We start from the raw sequence: 15,196 nt of genomic DNA, 5'->3' as shown, positions 1-15,196 counted from the left end.
AAGCCAAAGGTTATGCCACGACTGTTTTTCTTCTTAATTTCTAGTGCTTCCTTCCGTGAAATTGTTTCCTTCTTACTGAAATGCATAGCTTTACCTTCCTAATGCGAATTCTTCTTGTATTTTGGTGAATTTTCATTTTTATTTACAGCCTAAACTCTTTTCCATGTGTTTCCAGTTTCACATGTTATTGATGATCTAGAAAGTATTCTCGGGGAGAGCAAGTTATTTTTGTTCAACATGGAGATGGAGGATGGTGGCATTGAGAAGGTTCTCTAACTCTCTCTCTTCCACTCTGTTGATGGGTTTCTTGTTTGCTGATGTTTGTCACATGTTTGGGTTTAATAGTTCGTTGAATATGACACTTAAGATTTCTTATATCTTAAGGTCCTGGTGTTAAATATAGTTTTACATTTATGAAAAAAAGCTTGTATTGGATGACCTTATATTTGTAGAAAAATAAGTAACTATACTTCAGGACCATTTTTTGTTAAAGGGAACTCTTTTGGTCCTTTTTTGATATATATGGTAAGCAACTAGTATGGTTCAAATTGTATGGTTTGATGACACTTAACTGTGAATCCTATTTCCCGGAGTTAAAGAGGCTCTCTCAAAGTATTTTTAGAATTGTTAGAGTTTCATTGCAGAGTTTTCTTTAGTACACCTCTTTCTTATTTCCTGTCTTTAAACTACTAAATATGCTCAATTCCTAGTTTCAGCCACCATATCATAGTAGGACCAGTATACTGAGGCAAAAAGTTGAACCATTGATGGTTAGACTACTTCAGGTTTTTTGAGGGGAAGTGTCATACAAATTAGAGTTCCAATGATTGAAGATCAACAATCCTTTAAATACTTTGTGTGCATACTGCATAAGCACACATCTGAGAGTGAGAAGGCTTTTTCTTCTTCTGAGTAATCAAGGAGCTGAACGCCCTAAATCAGTGGTTTGACAAATCACCATCACTTTTGCTTGACATTAGTTTTTTTGGCAAAGATCAGGAATCTGCTCTACATATAAATGGTGCCAAAGATAAAGTTGAAGTCATCTTGTTTTATTTAAGGACTTAAGAGGGTTGTTTCTTTTTGAAGATCAAAACAACCTTGTGAATTTTTGAAGTGCTAAAGTTGTAGGCATGCCTGAGTAAAACATGGATAAGATAAGGCTCTGCTGTTGCTGACTGAAGGATGAGGAATACAGCAATTTTGGTGGCAGAGAAGTAGGGAACTAAGTGTTTCCTAATTTTGATATGTTAAGCTTCCAATCCTACATATTGGAGGTTCTGTTACCCACTGCTACTAAACTTTTATTAGCCACTGGCTTTAGAAACATAGTTTAATTATTTAGTGTGATAATGTACTATTGTTCGGTTTTAGTGTCAAAATGGAAAATCTTTTAGGGATGTAATGGACCGGATTTGGTTCAGATATTGTAAATCCACTTTTGGTCCATTTGCAGATATCTGGGTATCTAGAATCCAAGTATCTGAAGAAATATATGAATCCGATCCATTGGATAATATCTAGATTCAGATGATATCTGGATTTGAAAACCTTTAGGAAAAAAAAAAAAATGAGAATACAAAAAAGCTGGGAACTCTCTAATAAAAAATGATTAAAGCTGAAGAAAAAGGAAAATCAGAAATAACAAAAATAAAAAACTAAAATGAAAATAAATCCTTGATCCATTCAAATGATACAAAGGATCACCTGATCATTTAACCAACACACAGGTCCAACCTAGCCTTTGATAACAGAAAGAGAGCAAGAGAGGAGATGCTGGAGTAAGGTTAGACCAGAGCAATGTAAACCATTCCCAGATCTGACCAGCAAATAGCTCTACCCCAGCAAATAACGAGGGAGAGAGAATGGAGAGGGAAGGAAACATAGATGAATGACTATTGGTGTTGCTGGAATGGAGAAGGGAGTGAGAATAGAGACACTTAAAGGAAAGTAAAAAGAGGGAGGGAGAGTAAAAACAGAAGGGAGGATAAAAACTGAAATGATAGCTAATGTTAAGATTCTCTGACTGCCTACTGTTTAGGTTGAAAGAAGAAATTCAAGGACTCTTGCTTGTAAGCTAAGGAAATGAAAGTAAAAAAAATCAAATATAAAAAATTTGGGGAATGGGTACTCTTCGAACTTGGGGAATGAAAACTCTTTGGCAGTAAGAAGGAAAAAATCTAGATCCGGATATTTTGATTCCCGTTCTGCTTTGGAACTAAATTGGATAACTGAATATCTGATTAAGATCCGATGGATCCATAATTTCGAATTGATCTAAAATTTCAAATCCAAATGTTTCTGGATCCGTTTATACCCCTACTTATGAGTCAGCCTGCTTCCTGTCACATGCTGTAACAGCAGAAGCTGAAATGTGGCCTGACCTCATTTTCATGAGCTCAAGATTAGTTCAAGAGTTACATTTCCCAGGTTGGACTTGATTGGACCCAACATGTACGAAACTAGGCTCTCAATGTTGCTTGAAATTGAGGCTTCTGTGAAATGTTGAATGACTAGAAAACATTACTCAAATCCTTTTTTATGAGAATGCCATGGAAACTGGAATCCAGTGAGTTAGACTGGCTTTTCTGTTGGATAGTGATGCAGTGTTGGTTCATGGTTGTCTTGCATGTCAGCAACAGTGGTATTTTTGTTATTTTACATGTTCCTCTTGTAGGTAACTGTAGGCAGAGAAACCCTTGGTTTTAAGAGGTAGCTAAACTGGACATGGGAGTCTGAGTTGAGTGGCTTGTAAAAAACAAAGTTATCCTTAAAATCATCCATGTATCGTCTTCCTTACCAGCCATGGGATTGCCAAAATATATAATGTATTAATGTGCTAATTCTAGTAGATACTTCCTTTTGTTTTTTCTAATAATTCTCTCTTTAGGTTGAAAATGATACTGTTATATTATAGTATTCATTTCTACATGATTTTCTTGTAAGCAGAATTGACCACTTAGTTTTCTTGGAAGACTGTATGCAGGTAGCGGAACAGTTTCAGGATTGTGCATGGAGAGTGCCTTCAATGTAATTACGAGCCTATTGAAATATCACAGGAAATGAAGCATGCAGTATATACGGTTTTTAAAAGCAGACAAGTAGTTTTAAGTCATTAACTAATCAGGTGGAAGCTTCATGCTTTATTATTAGTGACCAGTTGGTTATATATGATTATAGTGCTGTCTTATGCTAACTATTAGCATGAAAAGTAATAGAGTGTGACTTGGCAAGAATTTTTTATGACATGACCTAGAAATGAGAGACTGGATCAACCTCTGGGAAGAGCAAATAATATACATTTTCTTTTGAAAATTGAAAAAATAAGATATTTAAGTTCGGAAATTAAACAAGTACTCTTTTTACCCACTTAGATTATAGGAGAGTTAGCATCACTTCTACTTGAATAACGAGTCATGGAAGATGACTTCTACAGCCATCTTTGACCCATTTTCTGGTTATAATTTTGCTGGAGGAAGACAACTTTCTTGCTTTATTCCCTTTTATGTATATGTGTCATATTTTTTGTATGTTGATTGCACACGTACACACCTTGGTGAGACTTGAGCCCAATGCCTCACACTAGAAAACCCCAAGCGACCTTTGAGGGCCAAAAGGCCCAAGTTATAAACGTGACACCCATTTTATGGGGTCATGCTATTTTTTTTTATTTTGTTTTGAAATGACAATTCTACTTCTCTGAAGTGACCTGTTCTTCACCGCAATGACATCTTTGTTCCAAAGGTGTGCAAACACGGAGGAGAAAGTTCATTGTGTACAAATTTGTAGAAGGTTCATTTTCTTTTATGTAGGTGTTAAATTTTGAGGTTTAACCCATTGTAGTGCTTAGTGGTAAGAGGAGAAGAGAGAAAGAGAAGGAGAAGAGCAAAAGAGAAGGTGTAGCTGATGAAGAGAGAGAGAGAGAGAGAGAGAGAGAGAGCTTCCTCCCTTGGTTCAATTAGGGTCAGCTCCTCTAACTCCAATTTATATTAAAGAGTCTTGATGAAATTACAAGAGTGCCCCTTGGCCACGTAAGGAGAAAACAAATAAGCATTGATTTAATGGCTTAATTACATGATACTCTCTTGACACTCTCCTTCAAGCTGGTGGTGCAAAGACATCAAACACTCCAAGCTTGGAAGGAATGTCTGCAAGTTGATGTTTGAAAGGAATGTAATGCATACTAATAACTCCAATCTTAAGTTTTCACGAATAAAATGATAGATAATCTCAATGTGTTTTGTCCTTTTATGAAACATTGAATTTGTAGCAATAGGTATGGCTGCTTCATTGTCACAATGAAGTTGCATATGAGTCTCTATTTGAAAATCAAGCTTTGTGAGTAAACATTGAAACCATGGCATCTTACTTACTGTTTTTTGCCATAGCCCTGCATTTGGCCTCTGCACTAGACCGTGTTACAACACTCTGTTCCTTACTGTGCTAAGTCACTAGGTTACCACCAACCATTATACAAAAACCAAAAATAGATTCCTTATCATTTGAGAACCTACTCAGTTTGCATATGCAAATCTTTTAACTTTAAAATGCCCATTGTTCTTATACAGTAATCCTTACCTTGGATTCTTTTTCAAATACCTCAATATCCTTTCAAGAGCTTGCCAATGAGAGAATGGAGTTTTATGCATGAACTGGCTGATAACACTTATAACAAAAGAAATATCTGGTCTAGTAATAGTCAAATAAATCAGATTATCAACCAAACTTTGAAACTTGTCAATATCAACTTCATTTTCGGATTCTGCACAATTTGACATTCGGGTCCAAGAGTATGAAGAGGCCTATAACCACACATTACTTTTTCTTCAACAAAATCCAACACAAACTTCTTGTTGTGTTGAAGCTCTGGAAAATCTAGGAAGGAGAGCTGCCATGGAGTAATCAAACATGGGATTTGATTTCATTACCCCTTAGTAAAAAAAACTATGGGCTGTCGATGGGTGTTTGCAGTAAAACACAATTCAGATGGGTCTGTTGCTCTTAGAGCAAAACTACATTTAGTTTCTTCTTTGAAATTTGTTTCTAAGTTATCATGTGAATCTTGTGAGTTAGGCAAACATCATAAGAGTAGTTTTTCTTCTCGATCAGAAAAGGTTAGTTCTAAGTTGTTTTCTTTGGTACATTCAGATGTTTGGGGCCTTATTTGGTACAAGACTTCAGCCACAAAGAAGAAAAATTGCTTAATTCAATAAAAAGCTTGATGAATTAAGGTAAAGAGAGGTTAAAAACTAGATTAAATAGAACTTATTTTGGCTGGAGAAGAGATTTCTCAATCATGTGTAGGTTGATTTTAAGAAATTTTGCAATGAAAACTTCTATGGCATGAGGTTGATTTTTTGAGCTTTACATGAGAATTTTGAGTAGCTTTAAAACTTTAAGCTTAGAATCCCTGCTCTAATACCATGTGAGATTTAGGGTTTAATCTATTGTAGTGCTTAGTGGTAAGAGAAGAAGAAAGGATGAGAAGAAGAAGAAGAGAAAAGGAGAAGAGAAGGTGTAGCCGAGTGAAGAGAGAGAGAGAGAACTTGAGAGCTAAGAGGGAGCTTCCCCCCTTTGGTTCAATTAGAATTAGCTCCTCTCATTCCAATTTATATTAAAGAGTCTAGATGAAATTATAAGAGCGGCCCTTTGCCACTTAAAAGAGAAAATAAACAAGTATAGACTTAATGACTTCAGTACGTCATATTCTCTTAACAATAGGTAAGACTTTTGGTATGCTTTTGGAGGTTTGACCATAAAGACATGATTGTTGATTTCAGCCAGGTTAAGACAGACAGGAAATGGAATGTAGTTTGCTTCTGTATTTGGCTGCACCAGATATTGCTCCATTGCTTTTGATCATTCATCCTTATTAACTACAACCAGTAACGGGTGCATGGCATTCCCGATATGCATTTTGGCTGACATGTCACCCCTGTTTACGCCTTTATTGGGTAGAGCAAAGTCTAATTCTTACCGGTCGATATGCGATACATATTGGTGATATGCCCATCATGAATAAAACTTATATGTAAATTGTTTGTTGAAATAACTCAATCTCAGCAGATTTTTTTAAGTAGCAAATGGCAGATAGGTTGTGGTTTGGCTTTGTTAAATTACTTTCTTATTGTCAAAGAAGGGATCTCCTGTTAAGATGAATTTAGAATCTCTGTTCCTCATTTGCTTGAGGCTCTGACTCCTATTTATTGCATTTTATTCATTCTTATAATAATGGTATCATCATTTACATAAATTCTCGCTGAAGAAAGTTTTGTCACTGAATTTAGGTAACTTCTTAAATGGCCAATTACACTTCTGATGAAATAGAGTTAAACCATCACAGTCGATAAGGTGAAATCCAGGCCAAAATTCAGGTTGAGGGCCCAAAGATTCTGAGCAAGGTGAGAAAAGAAAGTGTCATTGTGGGTTGTGTATGGATTCTTTATTTTTCTGAAGATTCTGAGCTCAGTTCTCCCAGGGTGGAAGAGGGGGCATGGCCGAGGAGATTTGAGGGTTAGCCCGTTGTGCTGCTGCTTGACAAGTAAGCATTCAGTACTTGTATGATTCATCTTTCTTCAAGCAGTAAGGGAGCATGACAAAGAACCCTTACATGATAAGCAATCACCTCCGCGCGCCCCCCCCCCCCCCCCCCCCCCCATGTGAATGAGAAAAATTATAAATAAAAAATATAAATATTCTTTTAAAATAATAATATAATATTTTTATTTTTAAAATTTTTAATTTAGCCTTATTATTAGGTTTAATTATAATTAGAAGAATCTAAGATTTTTGTTAAAATTTTCTTGCCAAGATATAGAAAGTTGTCTTCCTCTCTACCGTCACATCTCACACCTAATAAAAAGTCTCGTCATTTGGGATAATTTCCATCTGGTTCTTGCCTGCATCTTTGTAAGTATTCACTGCTCCGATTTTATTTCTTATTGATTTCATTCGTGTTTTATTTTTGAACTTGGTGTCGCTTCGCATTCTCCATCGTCATGTCTAGTAGGCTCACTTTTCTGTTTTCAGTGTGTTGGATGTTGTTTTTGTGCTTTTCGTGATTCATTTTTTAATATCAGATAGGAATTGGATTGAATGGACGGTGTGATAGGCTCTTATCGAGTGTTCTTTTAGGAGATCTGCGACTGGCTCCCAATCTTTCAGGTAACAATGTGACGGGTCGTGAATTTTTAGGAAATACCAGTGGCTTCCTGTTGGCGCTTAGATGTGGTGTAGTTCTCCTATCGTGCGCGTGGGTGTGGAGTATAGGCTAAGCTCGCTTGGTCGGCCTTCATTATCCCTTCCTTTTAGTTTTTCTCCAGGTCCTGCGAGCTTTCCGTGGGCTCTGGTTTCTGGTTCAGAGAGTTCGGTAGCCTTGTAGTCGCCCGCGACCTGCGAAATCGTTTCTTGGTTTGATCGAGTTTGTGAAGCCGTGGGGTTCTGAAAATCGCAACCATGAACAATTGAGACGGGGCCAAGATTCTGGTCCACCTGGCTTCGCTTGTCTCGTTTTGCGGAGGTTGACTTTTCTGTCTTTTCTTTTTTCGAAAATGAGCTGCGAGGGAAGGAACTCCGGGCAGATTCTTTCTGAATGACCAACGTAAGTCTCCTACGCTTCTCGCGCATGTCTCACCGAAAATCATCTGTTCTCATGTATTTCCTGTCTTGGTTTCTGTCCTTTTTTCCCCTATGAAATGTACTGTTTCTGAGTCCATGAACAACTGGATGTTTACTGTTTCGCCCGCGCCAGAGTAGGGACCAAGCAGCTCTATCCCACGAAAACGACGATATTACCCTTGACGTGTTGTATTTGGTAGTGGTGCCATGTGCATCACTGTAACTTAATAGCGGGAAGGCAAGATATAGCAGTATTTTCTCTAATTCCCTAAACTTTACTTTGACCTGTATGATATTTGCATTGGCGTCTTTTAAAAATATAATCCTAATTTCTTGGATTTTAAAGTTGTCGTTGATCATACATGGAGGATTGAAATACTGTGAAGTATTATTTGGGGACTTCATTTCAGTGACTTGTCTAAACAATAGACTGGGTTTATTTAAGAGAGAATTACTCTATGAAAAAATATTATCTTTTGAAGATTTTATGGGAGCTGTTTTGAGAATTTAATTTCATTTCTGAAGTTTTTGTTGGACATAAAAAGAAAAAAGAAAAACTGTACTAAGATATCCCGTCAACAACCACCATAAAATGTTGTAACCAACAAGTTTTCCATTTACTAAACACTCTACATGTTATAACTGTAATTTTATTCTTTGAACCAATAGTAAAGGAGAACCTTCTCACCAAACATGGAGGACTAGTTGGAGAAGTTCACCCTCTAAAGAAAAGTAAACTCTTCTATATGCCTATTGTGATGACGACTGACATTCTCCCGACTCTCTTTTCCATGCCTCTAATCTTTGAAAAAGCCATCTGTAAGTTGAAGCACAAGTCAAGTCTTGGTGTGAGAACTCAATGGATTTTGGTTAGGCACTTGGAAGGTGACATCCTCCTTGTTGATGCTTTCCCTAGGATCTTCGAAGTTTATAGAATCCCTCAGATATTGGTTCTTGCTTCTTTCACTTGTAAATATGCACATTATTGCTGGAATCTTAACTGTAGGCATAATCTCTCTGATATGGAAACTGTTGAAGGTAGTTGCCTTTCTCTACTCTTGCTCCTACATTAGACATAGGGAAGCGGACCACTTTGTTTGGAAATGGAATGCTTCTAGTGATTTCTCTATTCCTTCTTTTCATGCCTAACTCATCAGTGCCCATGCTTTCTTGCTCCATTGCTTGGAAAATGTCCGTACTTGCTTCCATCCCTAGGGTCATGCATTTTGTTTGGTGTGCAAAACTATCTGAATGTCTGACCAACTTAGTCTTCGTTAGATGCAAGTAGATAATTGGATTAATGAAATTTTCAACTTCAATAAGAAATCTATGGGTCGCATATTCACCATATGCCCTTTAACCTTTAGGTTTTGGGGAGCCATTCTTTCTAAGTTTGGCCTTGGGGAATTTGGGGAGTGATAAATAACTGTAGTTTCTTTAGCATACCTCACTCTGGTGGTGGAGTCTTTGAAAAAGTTGTCCATTTTATTCCTTTTTGTGCTAAAAAATTCCCCAAGTTTCACCGTTTGCTTGGAGCTGTTATTTGGGACAATTGGAGAATGTTTGGTACTTCCTTGGCTATATGCATTGTGGGGATCTATGAGTGGTATCTGCTTTGGATCAAGCTAAATAATGGGAATACGCAAGACAACATAGGGGAGGTCTTATTTGCAGTAGTGATGGCAAATTGTGTTAGTTTATTCTGCTCCTGATGAGCATGCTGATTCCACTGAGGTTATGATCCGAGTCTCCTTGAGCCTTAGACTGTATGGTAGTCCTCTCACAATCGTTCTGCTTCTTCAATTTCATGAGATTCTAGACATCCATGATCCTCTAACTGTCATTTGGTCGCATATCCCGAGGGAAGCAAACTACTTGTCAGAGTATCTTGTGGGGGATGTGTTTTTTCTTTGTTGTTTCTTTTGCATGTATTTGTTGTGGTTTAATTTAGTTTTTGCTAGCAACTGTTCCTACCCCTGGGCAAATTAAAAGAAAAAAAAATGATCTTTGCAACATGAGTGATACTCTGACTTGTTTGTCCAAGTAAAATAAAAAAGCAAACTCCCTGGCTTTTCAATTTATTGTAATATTTCATTTATTTCTAATGTTACTTTTTTTTCTCTAGGTTCAATCAATGGCTAATGGGTGCAAAATTAAGGAGCTGGGCTCAGAAGGAAATAGTACTTTATCAGAAAATGGCCAACATCTGACTCCTGTAGTTGGGGGAGCTTCTGGAGAAGGTTTACCTTATGCTCCATGGGACTGGCCTAATGTTGGAGACAGGTGGAAATGGAAGGTTGGATGGAGAAAATCCAAATCAGGTTATTGGCTTGATAGATATCTTTACCTTCCTGACCGCTTAGTTGGACATCAGGGTAAAAGACGGAGTTTTAAAAGCAAGCATACAGTTAAAACCTACTTAGAGAGGGAATTCCCTGACGTTGATGCTGATACTTTTTTTGCCTCATTCAGCTGGAGGATCCCTTGTGCCAATGATGCTGACACTGCTGGTAGGTTTGGTTCTAGAAGTCCTCTTTTCTTCTTCTTTGTTATCATGATCACTATCATCATCATCATCATCGTCTCTCCTCGTTCTCTCTCTGTCGCTTATGATTTCCTTCTTTTTCTTGCTGTGTTTTGTATTTACTGTTCATAAGTTGTGATGTTGGTTAATTTTGCCCGGATCCTCACTGTTTCTTCATTTGATATGTAGTTCTGTAAATTGTATGTTATTTATTTAAATGTTTTTAAAGGCCTCCATGCTGTCAGACGTTATGTATCTGTGCTCATGTAGCTAAGCAACTAAGAAATTAAGAGTGACTTCTTTTTCAAGTTATGTTTGTTTGACAAATTAAAAACTAGTCCCAATATCCCTGATGTGAACCTTCTATTTTTGGTTGTCTCTATAATAACTAGCTTGCTTTGGGGGTGGCAGAATCTCCTATAAGAAAAGTGATAGTTTGTCTTGAAATCACTTGGCTGCATTCTTACGTGCTACTTCTTTTTTTTTTTTGTTTGTTTGTTGAAATTTATAAATTTGACAATGTGGATTCCATTAAGAGGCTCCCGAAGGAGACACAGTACAAAGATTTAATAATACAAAAGACATGGCAGTAAGAACAGCAAAACACATGAAAAAGAAACAATGAGTGGGAGGGCGGTGCAGACAGTGAGTTGTTGCTGAGTCATCCCGCCAATGGAGAGTGAGTACAATGGGCTATTCCAATTGGCTTCCAATTCTATAACATATGCATACAAATTAGACCCATATAAGCTTACACGATCCAGTTAAACTTGAATAACAGATTTCAGTTACATGACTCATTAACCATGTTGCCTGAACATTAGTGCCTATGTTACTTAAATTTGTCATATCAATCATATGTTTCTCCATGAAGGCAACACTAGGGACCACAACATGATCATCAGCCTATGAACACTTTATCTGTTAAAGAACGTAGGTAACTCATTAGAGAAAGTTGGCTCACCATATAAAGCCAAAATTGTAATATATTTTTTTGAGAATGATGATTTCATTATGACAAAGAAAAGTAAATAAAAGCCAGCTGATTTACCAAAATGTGGGTTGACACCAAACATTGTTACATGCTTTGGATTACAATTTCATCTAACTCTTCTGTAAAATATTTTTGTTGGTAGTATCGACATAACAGAAGTGAGGGATGTATGAGATTTTGGCTCTTAGAAGTGGTTTGATAAGAAAACTGTTCAGTATTAGCTGAGAAATGAAATAATGCTTTGGCACATATTAAGATTATGGCTTCTGACCCACTGGGTCGACTTGCATCTCAGCCGGGTTGACCTATATTTTCACAGGTCCCAGGTTTTCATGATTAAGATCCAAAAAAAAAACAATTGAACTATCTTCCTAATTTTAGTCCCTCTTTTTGCTCCTTACGTTGAGCATCAACTTTCATGTTTTGATCTTGTTTATCTCAAAAGTTTTTTTTTTTTAAATTTTTTTAGGGAAATGGTATTTTCATTTTATTTTTTAAATGGTTGTTTTGATTTTTATTTTTGAAATGGTTCATCTCACAAGATAGATTGATATAAGTGCTTCTTTTTGAGTTCTGATTAAATGAATTGCTTGTTTCAGAAGTCAATAATTCCCATGAAATAGCTCCTCCCGTAAGTGAGGATCTAGATCCTACTTCTGAGTTTGTGGGTCATGAAATAGTTTCCATGAGTGAAGATTCAGATCCTACTTTTGAGGCCATAGGTTGTAAAGCAGGAAATAGGTTGTGCCATGTCTATGTGCAAACTAGAGATTCCACTCTGGAGGCCATGGAATGTAATATATGTTGCACAGAAGAAGGATTTTGTCGTGATTGTTGTTGTATTCTTTGTTTCAAGGTTGTTGATTGGGTTCATGGAGGTTACAGTTTCATTAGATGCGAAGCAAGGGTAAGTGAAATGTATATATGTGGCCATATTGCCCACATTAGTTGTGCGCTTAGGTGCTACATGGCAGGAACTGTAGGTGGCAACATTGGATTGGATGCAGAATATTATTGTAGACGTTGTGATAATAAATCAGACCTCATTGGACATGTTACGAGGTCTCTAAAAGCTAGCGAATCATTGGAGTCTGGAGATGAGCTTATGAAGATTCTGAACATTGGTTTATGCATTTTGCGTGGGACTGGACGAATAGCAGCGAAAAGCTTAAGAAACCAGATAGAGTTGATCCTGACCAAGGTATGGGTGGCAGCTTAAGAAATTCTCTTTTTTGTGGTTATGCTTGTCTCATTTTTAGGGTTTCTCAACTTCGGCATTTTTTATTTTTACGTCAGCTTAAAAGTGGAGTGGATCTTGAAGAAATTTGGAGGACGAAGGGCCAAATTCCTACAGATTCTGCAGGTTAATGTGTTTTCTGAAATGCATTCCATACTAACTAATTGTTCTGTTTTTAGACAAAAAAGTTGTTTTCTGATACAGTATAATAACTCTCAGCTCAATGTGTCCTCTCTTTCTCTCTCTAAAGCCTACTATAATGGTTAGAGGTTTTCCTGTTGACCATGCTATTTCTTTCGACAGGTGATACGTCTCTTCTTAATAATGTGGGAGCCTCGTTGGGAGAGCTGAATGTCATAAGAGGAGATGATAGTCTACAACTTCATGATACCTTGTAAAACTTTTTGAGTTTAACAATGAAATGAACATTGCAAGTTGGACGAATTTAGCTTCAACCATTGATTAGAGCTTTGTGTTCCTCTAGTCAGCCTATTTGCTGGAAAATAAATAGAGGGTAAGTGAAGAAGTTTTCAATAACAGATGCTTGATTACTGAAAGTCTGAGAGTATGGTAATATGGAAAGCTTGCAAGAAAAACCTAACCATGACCCCTTCTGCAGTTTAAGGTTCTCTTAAATCGAAAAGATTAGTTGAACAAAGAAGTATTGGAACCATATTTTGATGCTTATAAATGGTTAAACAGGGTCAGCAAATAGTTAATCTGTAATAACAGGGAGAGTTTGAGAAAGTCGCCATCTACAAAACTAGACTTGAGTTTAACTAGAACAGATAGGATTAGTTCATAAAATGTTGAACAATGACCCATCAAGGTATAGATATCAGTTGAAAGATCTGAGCAAGTTAGAACTAAGTTGTCTTATTAAACCAATCACCCATCAATCTGAATTTCTAGGAATATTAGAGATTCATGATGTAAGCTGAACATAACAGTCCTACAGAGGCAAGAAACACATAAAATAAAATTCTAACAATCAGGCATCACAGAATCACGGGCAAGTTGTTTATTTAACTAGAAGAAACATAATGGAAGATCCACAACAAGGGGAATTTAAAGAGGAATTACTGTACAACAACAAGATGCCCAACACCGTCCCTGAGATCCCCGTTCCCTTCTTCCCACATCCCTTCTACTCCGCCCTTGGGGACTGTAACAATAAGCTCCCCATCAACATAATCGGCTGTAGCCAGCTCCGGCCTGGTTGATGATGGAAGCCTAAACCTCCACAAATCAAGAGTGAACTCATCCAAGGAGAATTCAACATCATTACCCCCCCTGACAGCAATCTTTGTGACACCTGGGTAAATCTCAATTATCTGCACCTGGATATCATGCCCCACATCATCAGTTGATACAATGAACCTGAGACAATCATGGTCTTCTTCAATGGAGACATCGGTATCTGAATGAAAAGGGAGTTCTAAAACTTTGCTGAATATGTGGGGGAGTCGCCTGAGCTTCTTCTGTCGGCCAGGGACTGAGAAGGAAGATGAAGAAAGGCCTTCGGTGGCCTCGGAGAGGCTTGAGTGGATGTCATATCGGAAAGTAATGTTTCTTTTTTTTGGAGCCGGGTGAACCTTCATCGCCTCCGAGACGAATATTGAATTCGATAAAACGAAAACGGAAAGGAGCAGATGGAGAATTATTCTGGAAACTTTGTTTACCAAAACTTCCAGCTTTAAACAGACACCCTATTCAAAATCTCAAGCTCAACTTGAAAAATAAAACAAACTGACTTACCTGGGTTCCACGAAATTAAAACGAATCAGATTTCCCAAAATCACCTCAAAAAAGAAAAGAAAAGAAAAATAAAAATTCACAGATGGAAAGAACCAAAAATTTCACCAGAGAGAACTTCTGGGGTACTCATAAAATTCACTGAAACTGGCCCTAAAACATTCTGTATGTTCAATTATCCACGATAACCAAAACTACCAATCTATTCCTCTCCCACTACCCCCGCAAGCAAATCAAAACCCTAACAAGTATCACCCTCACCCGACTAGAAATCCAGGTAAAACTTTGAGAGCCGCAGCAGAACTCCAAATTCCCCAAACACAAAGGATACCAAAGATAATTAAAAAGCACAAAGAGTAAAACGAAATTGCAAACGAACTCCGCAACAATCTACGAGGCGAAGATTCAGCACTCAACCAGGAATCCTTCCAAAGAAAGTATTCGCAAGAAAAAGTCACAATCCTCACCCTACCTTCGCCGAAATATCTCTTTCTCTCTCTCAGTGAGAAAACTCGGAGAGAAGAAGCCTGAGCAATCCAAGGCTAGAAAAAAGCTGTTACGGGCTTTTTTGGCTCGTTGCGTGTGGTGTGGGTTCGCGAATCCTGATCAACTAAATAGGTTTCACCCCTCCACTGTTCACCCTCCTCTTTCTATAAATTGCCGAAATACGCTTTTTCTTGTTCCTTTGAAACAATAAACATAAAAAATCATTAAAAACAACAAATTTAAAATAAATAAGCTTAAATTTTAAATAAAAATTATTTTATTTTATTATATTTTTAAGTGAATAATAATTTTATTTACAAAAAAAGGGTCTGATTTCATATCACAATCTATTATTCGAGAATATATAAAAAAATTAAAAACCCTTTTGAGTAAATACAATATCTTAAAGGTAGTATTATTTTATTATTTATTTAATATAAAAAATTAGTATTTTTAAATATTATGAAATTTTATTAGAAATTTGTAAAGATGATAAAAATGGAAGAAGAAAGGAAGTAAACAAGAGAAAAAATGGAAACAAAAAATAAGGCAAAAGGGTTGAGGTGGCAAACCCTTTTGGTTT

General features: G+C 36.9%; 2 protein-coding genes across 5 annotated transcripts; one reads left to right on the top strand and one right to left on the bottom strand.

Annotated features, from left to right (window-relative positions):
* The first annotated feature begins 6,863 nt into the window (after positions 1–6,863).
* On the top strand, positions 6,864–12,880 carry LOC137935087 (uncharacterized). Of its 4 annotated transcripts, XM_068779741.1 has the most exons (6): positions 7,288–7,600; positions 9,743–9,913; positions 9,992–10,127; positions 11,735–12,336; positions 12,432–12,498; positions 12,676–12,880. In XM_068779741.1, exons 1-6 carry the CDS (start codon positions 7,592–7,594, stop codon positions 12,768–12,770), a joined length of 1,080 nt encoding a protein of 359 aa, XP_068635842.1. In that variant the 5' UTR covers positions 7,288–7,591; the 3' UTR covers positions 12,771–12,880. The 4 variants fall into 4 exon arrangements, with proteins under 4 accessions (XP_068635840.1, XP_068635839.1, XP_068635842.1 ...); XM_068779739.1 differs by lacking the exon at positions 7,288–7,600 and adding an exon at positions 6,864–6,909 and having other exon boundaries at positions 9,743–10,127; XM_068779738.1 differs by having other exon boundaries at positions 7,287–7,600; positions 9,743–10,127.
* A 415-nt stretch (positions 12,881–13,295) lies between these two features.
* On the bottom strand, positions 13,296–14,695 carry LOC137934785 (uncharacterized). Its single transcript, XM_068779311.1, has one exon. It carries the CDS (start codon positions 13,971–13,973, stop codon positions 13,452–13,454), a length of 522 nt encoding a protein of 173 aa, XP_068635412.1. The 5' UTR covers positions 13,974–14,695; the 3' UTR covers positions 13,296–13,451.
* Between the last annotated feature and the right edge of the window lie 501 nt (positions 14,696–15,196).

Source organism: Aristolochia californica, unplaced genomic scaffold, assembly GCF_029961685.1.
Source record: "Aristolochia californica isolate CCGP_79_NKW_82.1479 unplaced genomic scaffold, dmAriCali1.0.hap1 SCAF_6, whole genome shotgun sequence".
Classification (NCBI taxonomy): Eukaryota; Viridiplantae; Streptophyta; class Magnoliopsida; order Piperales; family Aristolochiaceae; genus Aristolochia; species Aristolochia californica.
The sequence above is the reverse complement of the archived record's forward strand: the minus strand, read 5'-3'. Positions and strand labels throughout refer to the sequence as shown.

Bases quoted from the DNA above. Each gene is read 5' to 3' on its own strand.
- LOC137935087 (XM_068779738.1), top strand. The intron at 10,128-11,734 runs GTAGGTTTGGTT...TGCTTGTTTCAG, and splicing joins CAATGATGCTGACACTGCTG to AAGTCAATAATTCCCATGAA. The intron at 12,337-12,431 runs GTATGGGTGGCA...TTTTTACGTCAG, and splicing joins TAGAGTTGATCCTGACCAAG to CTTAAAAGTGGAGTGGATCT.
- LOC137934785 (XM_068779311.1), bottom strand. From the start codon at position 13,973: ATGAAGGTTCACCCGGCTCCAAAAAAAAGAAACATTACTTTCCGATAT.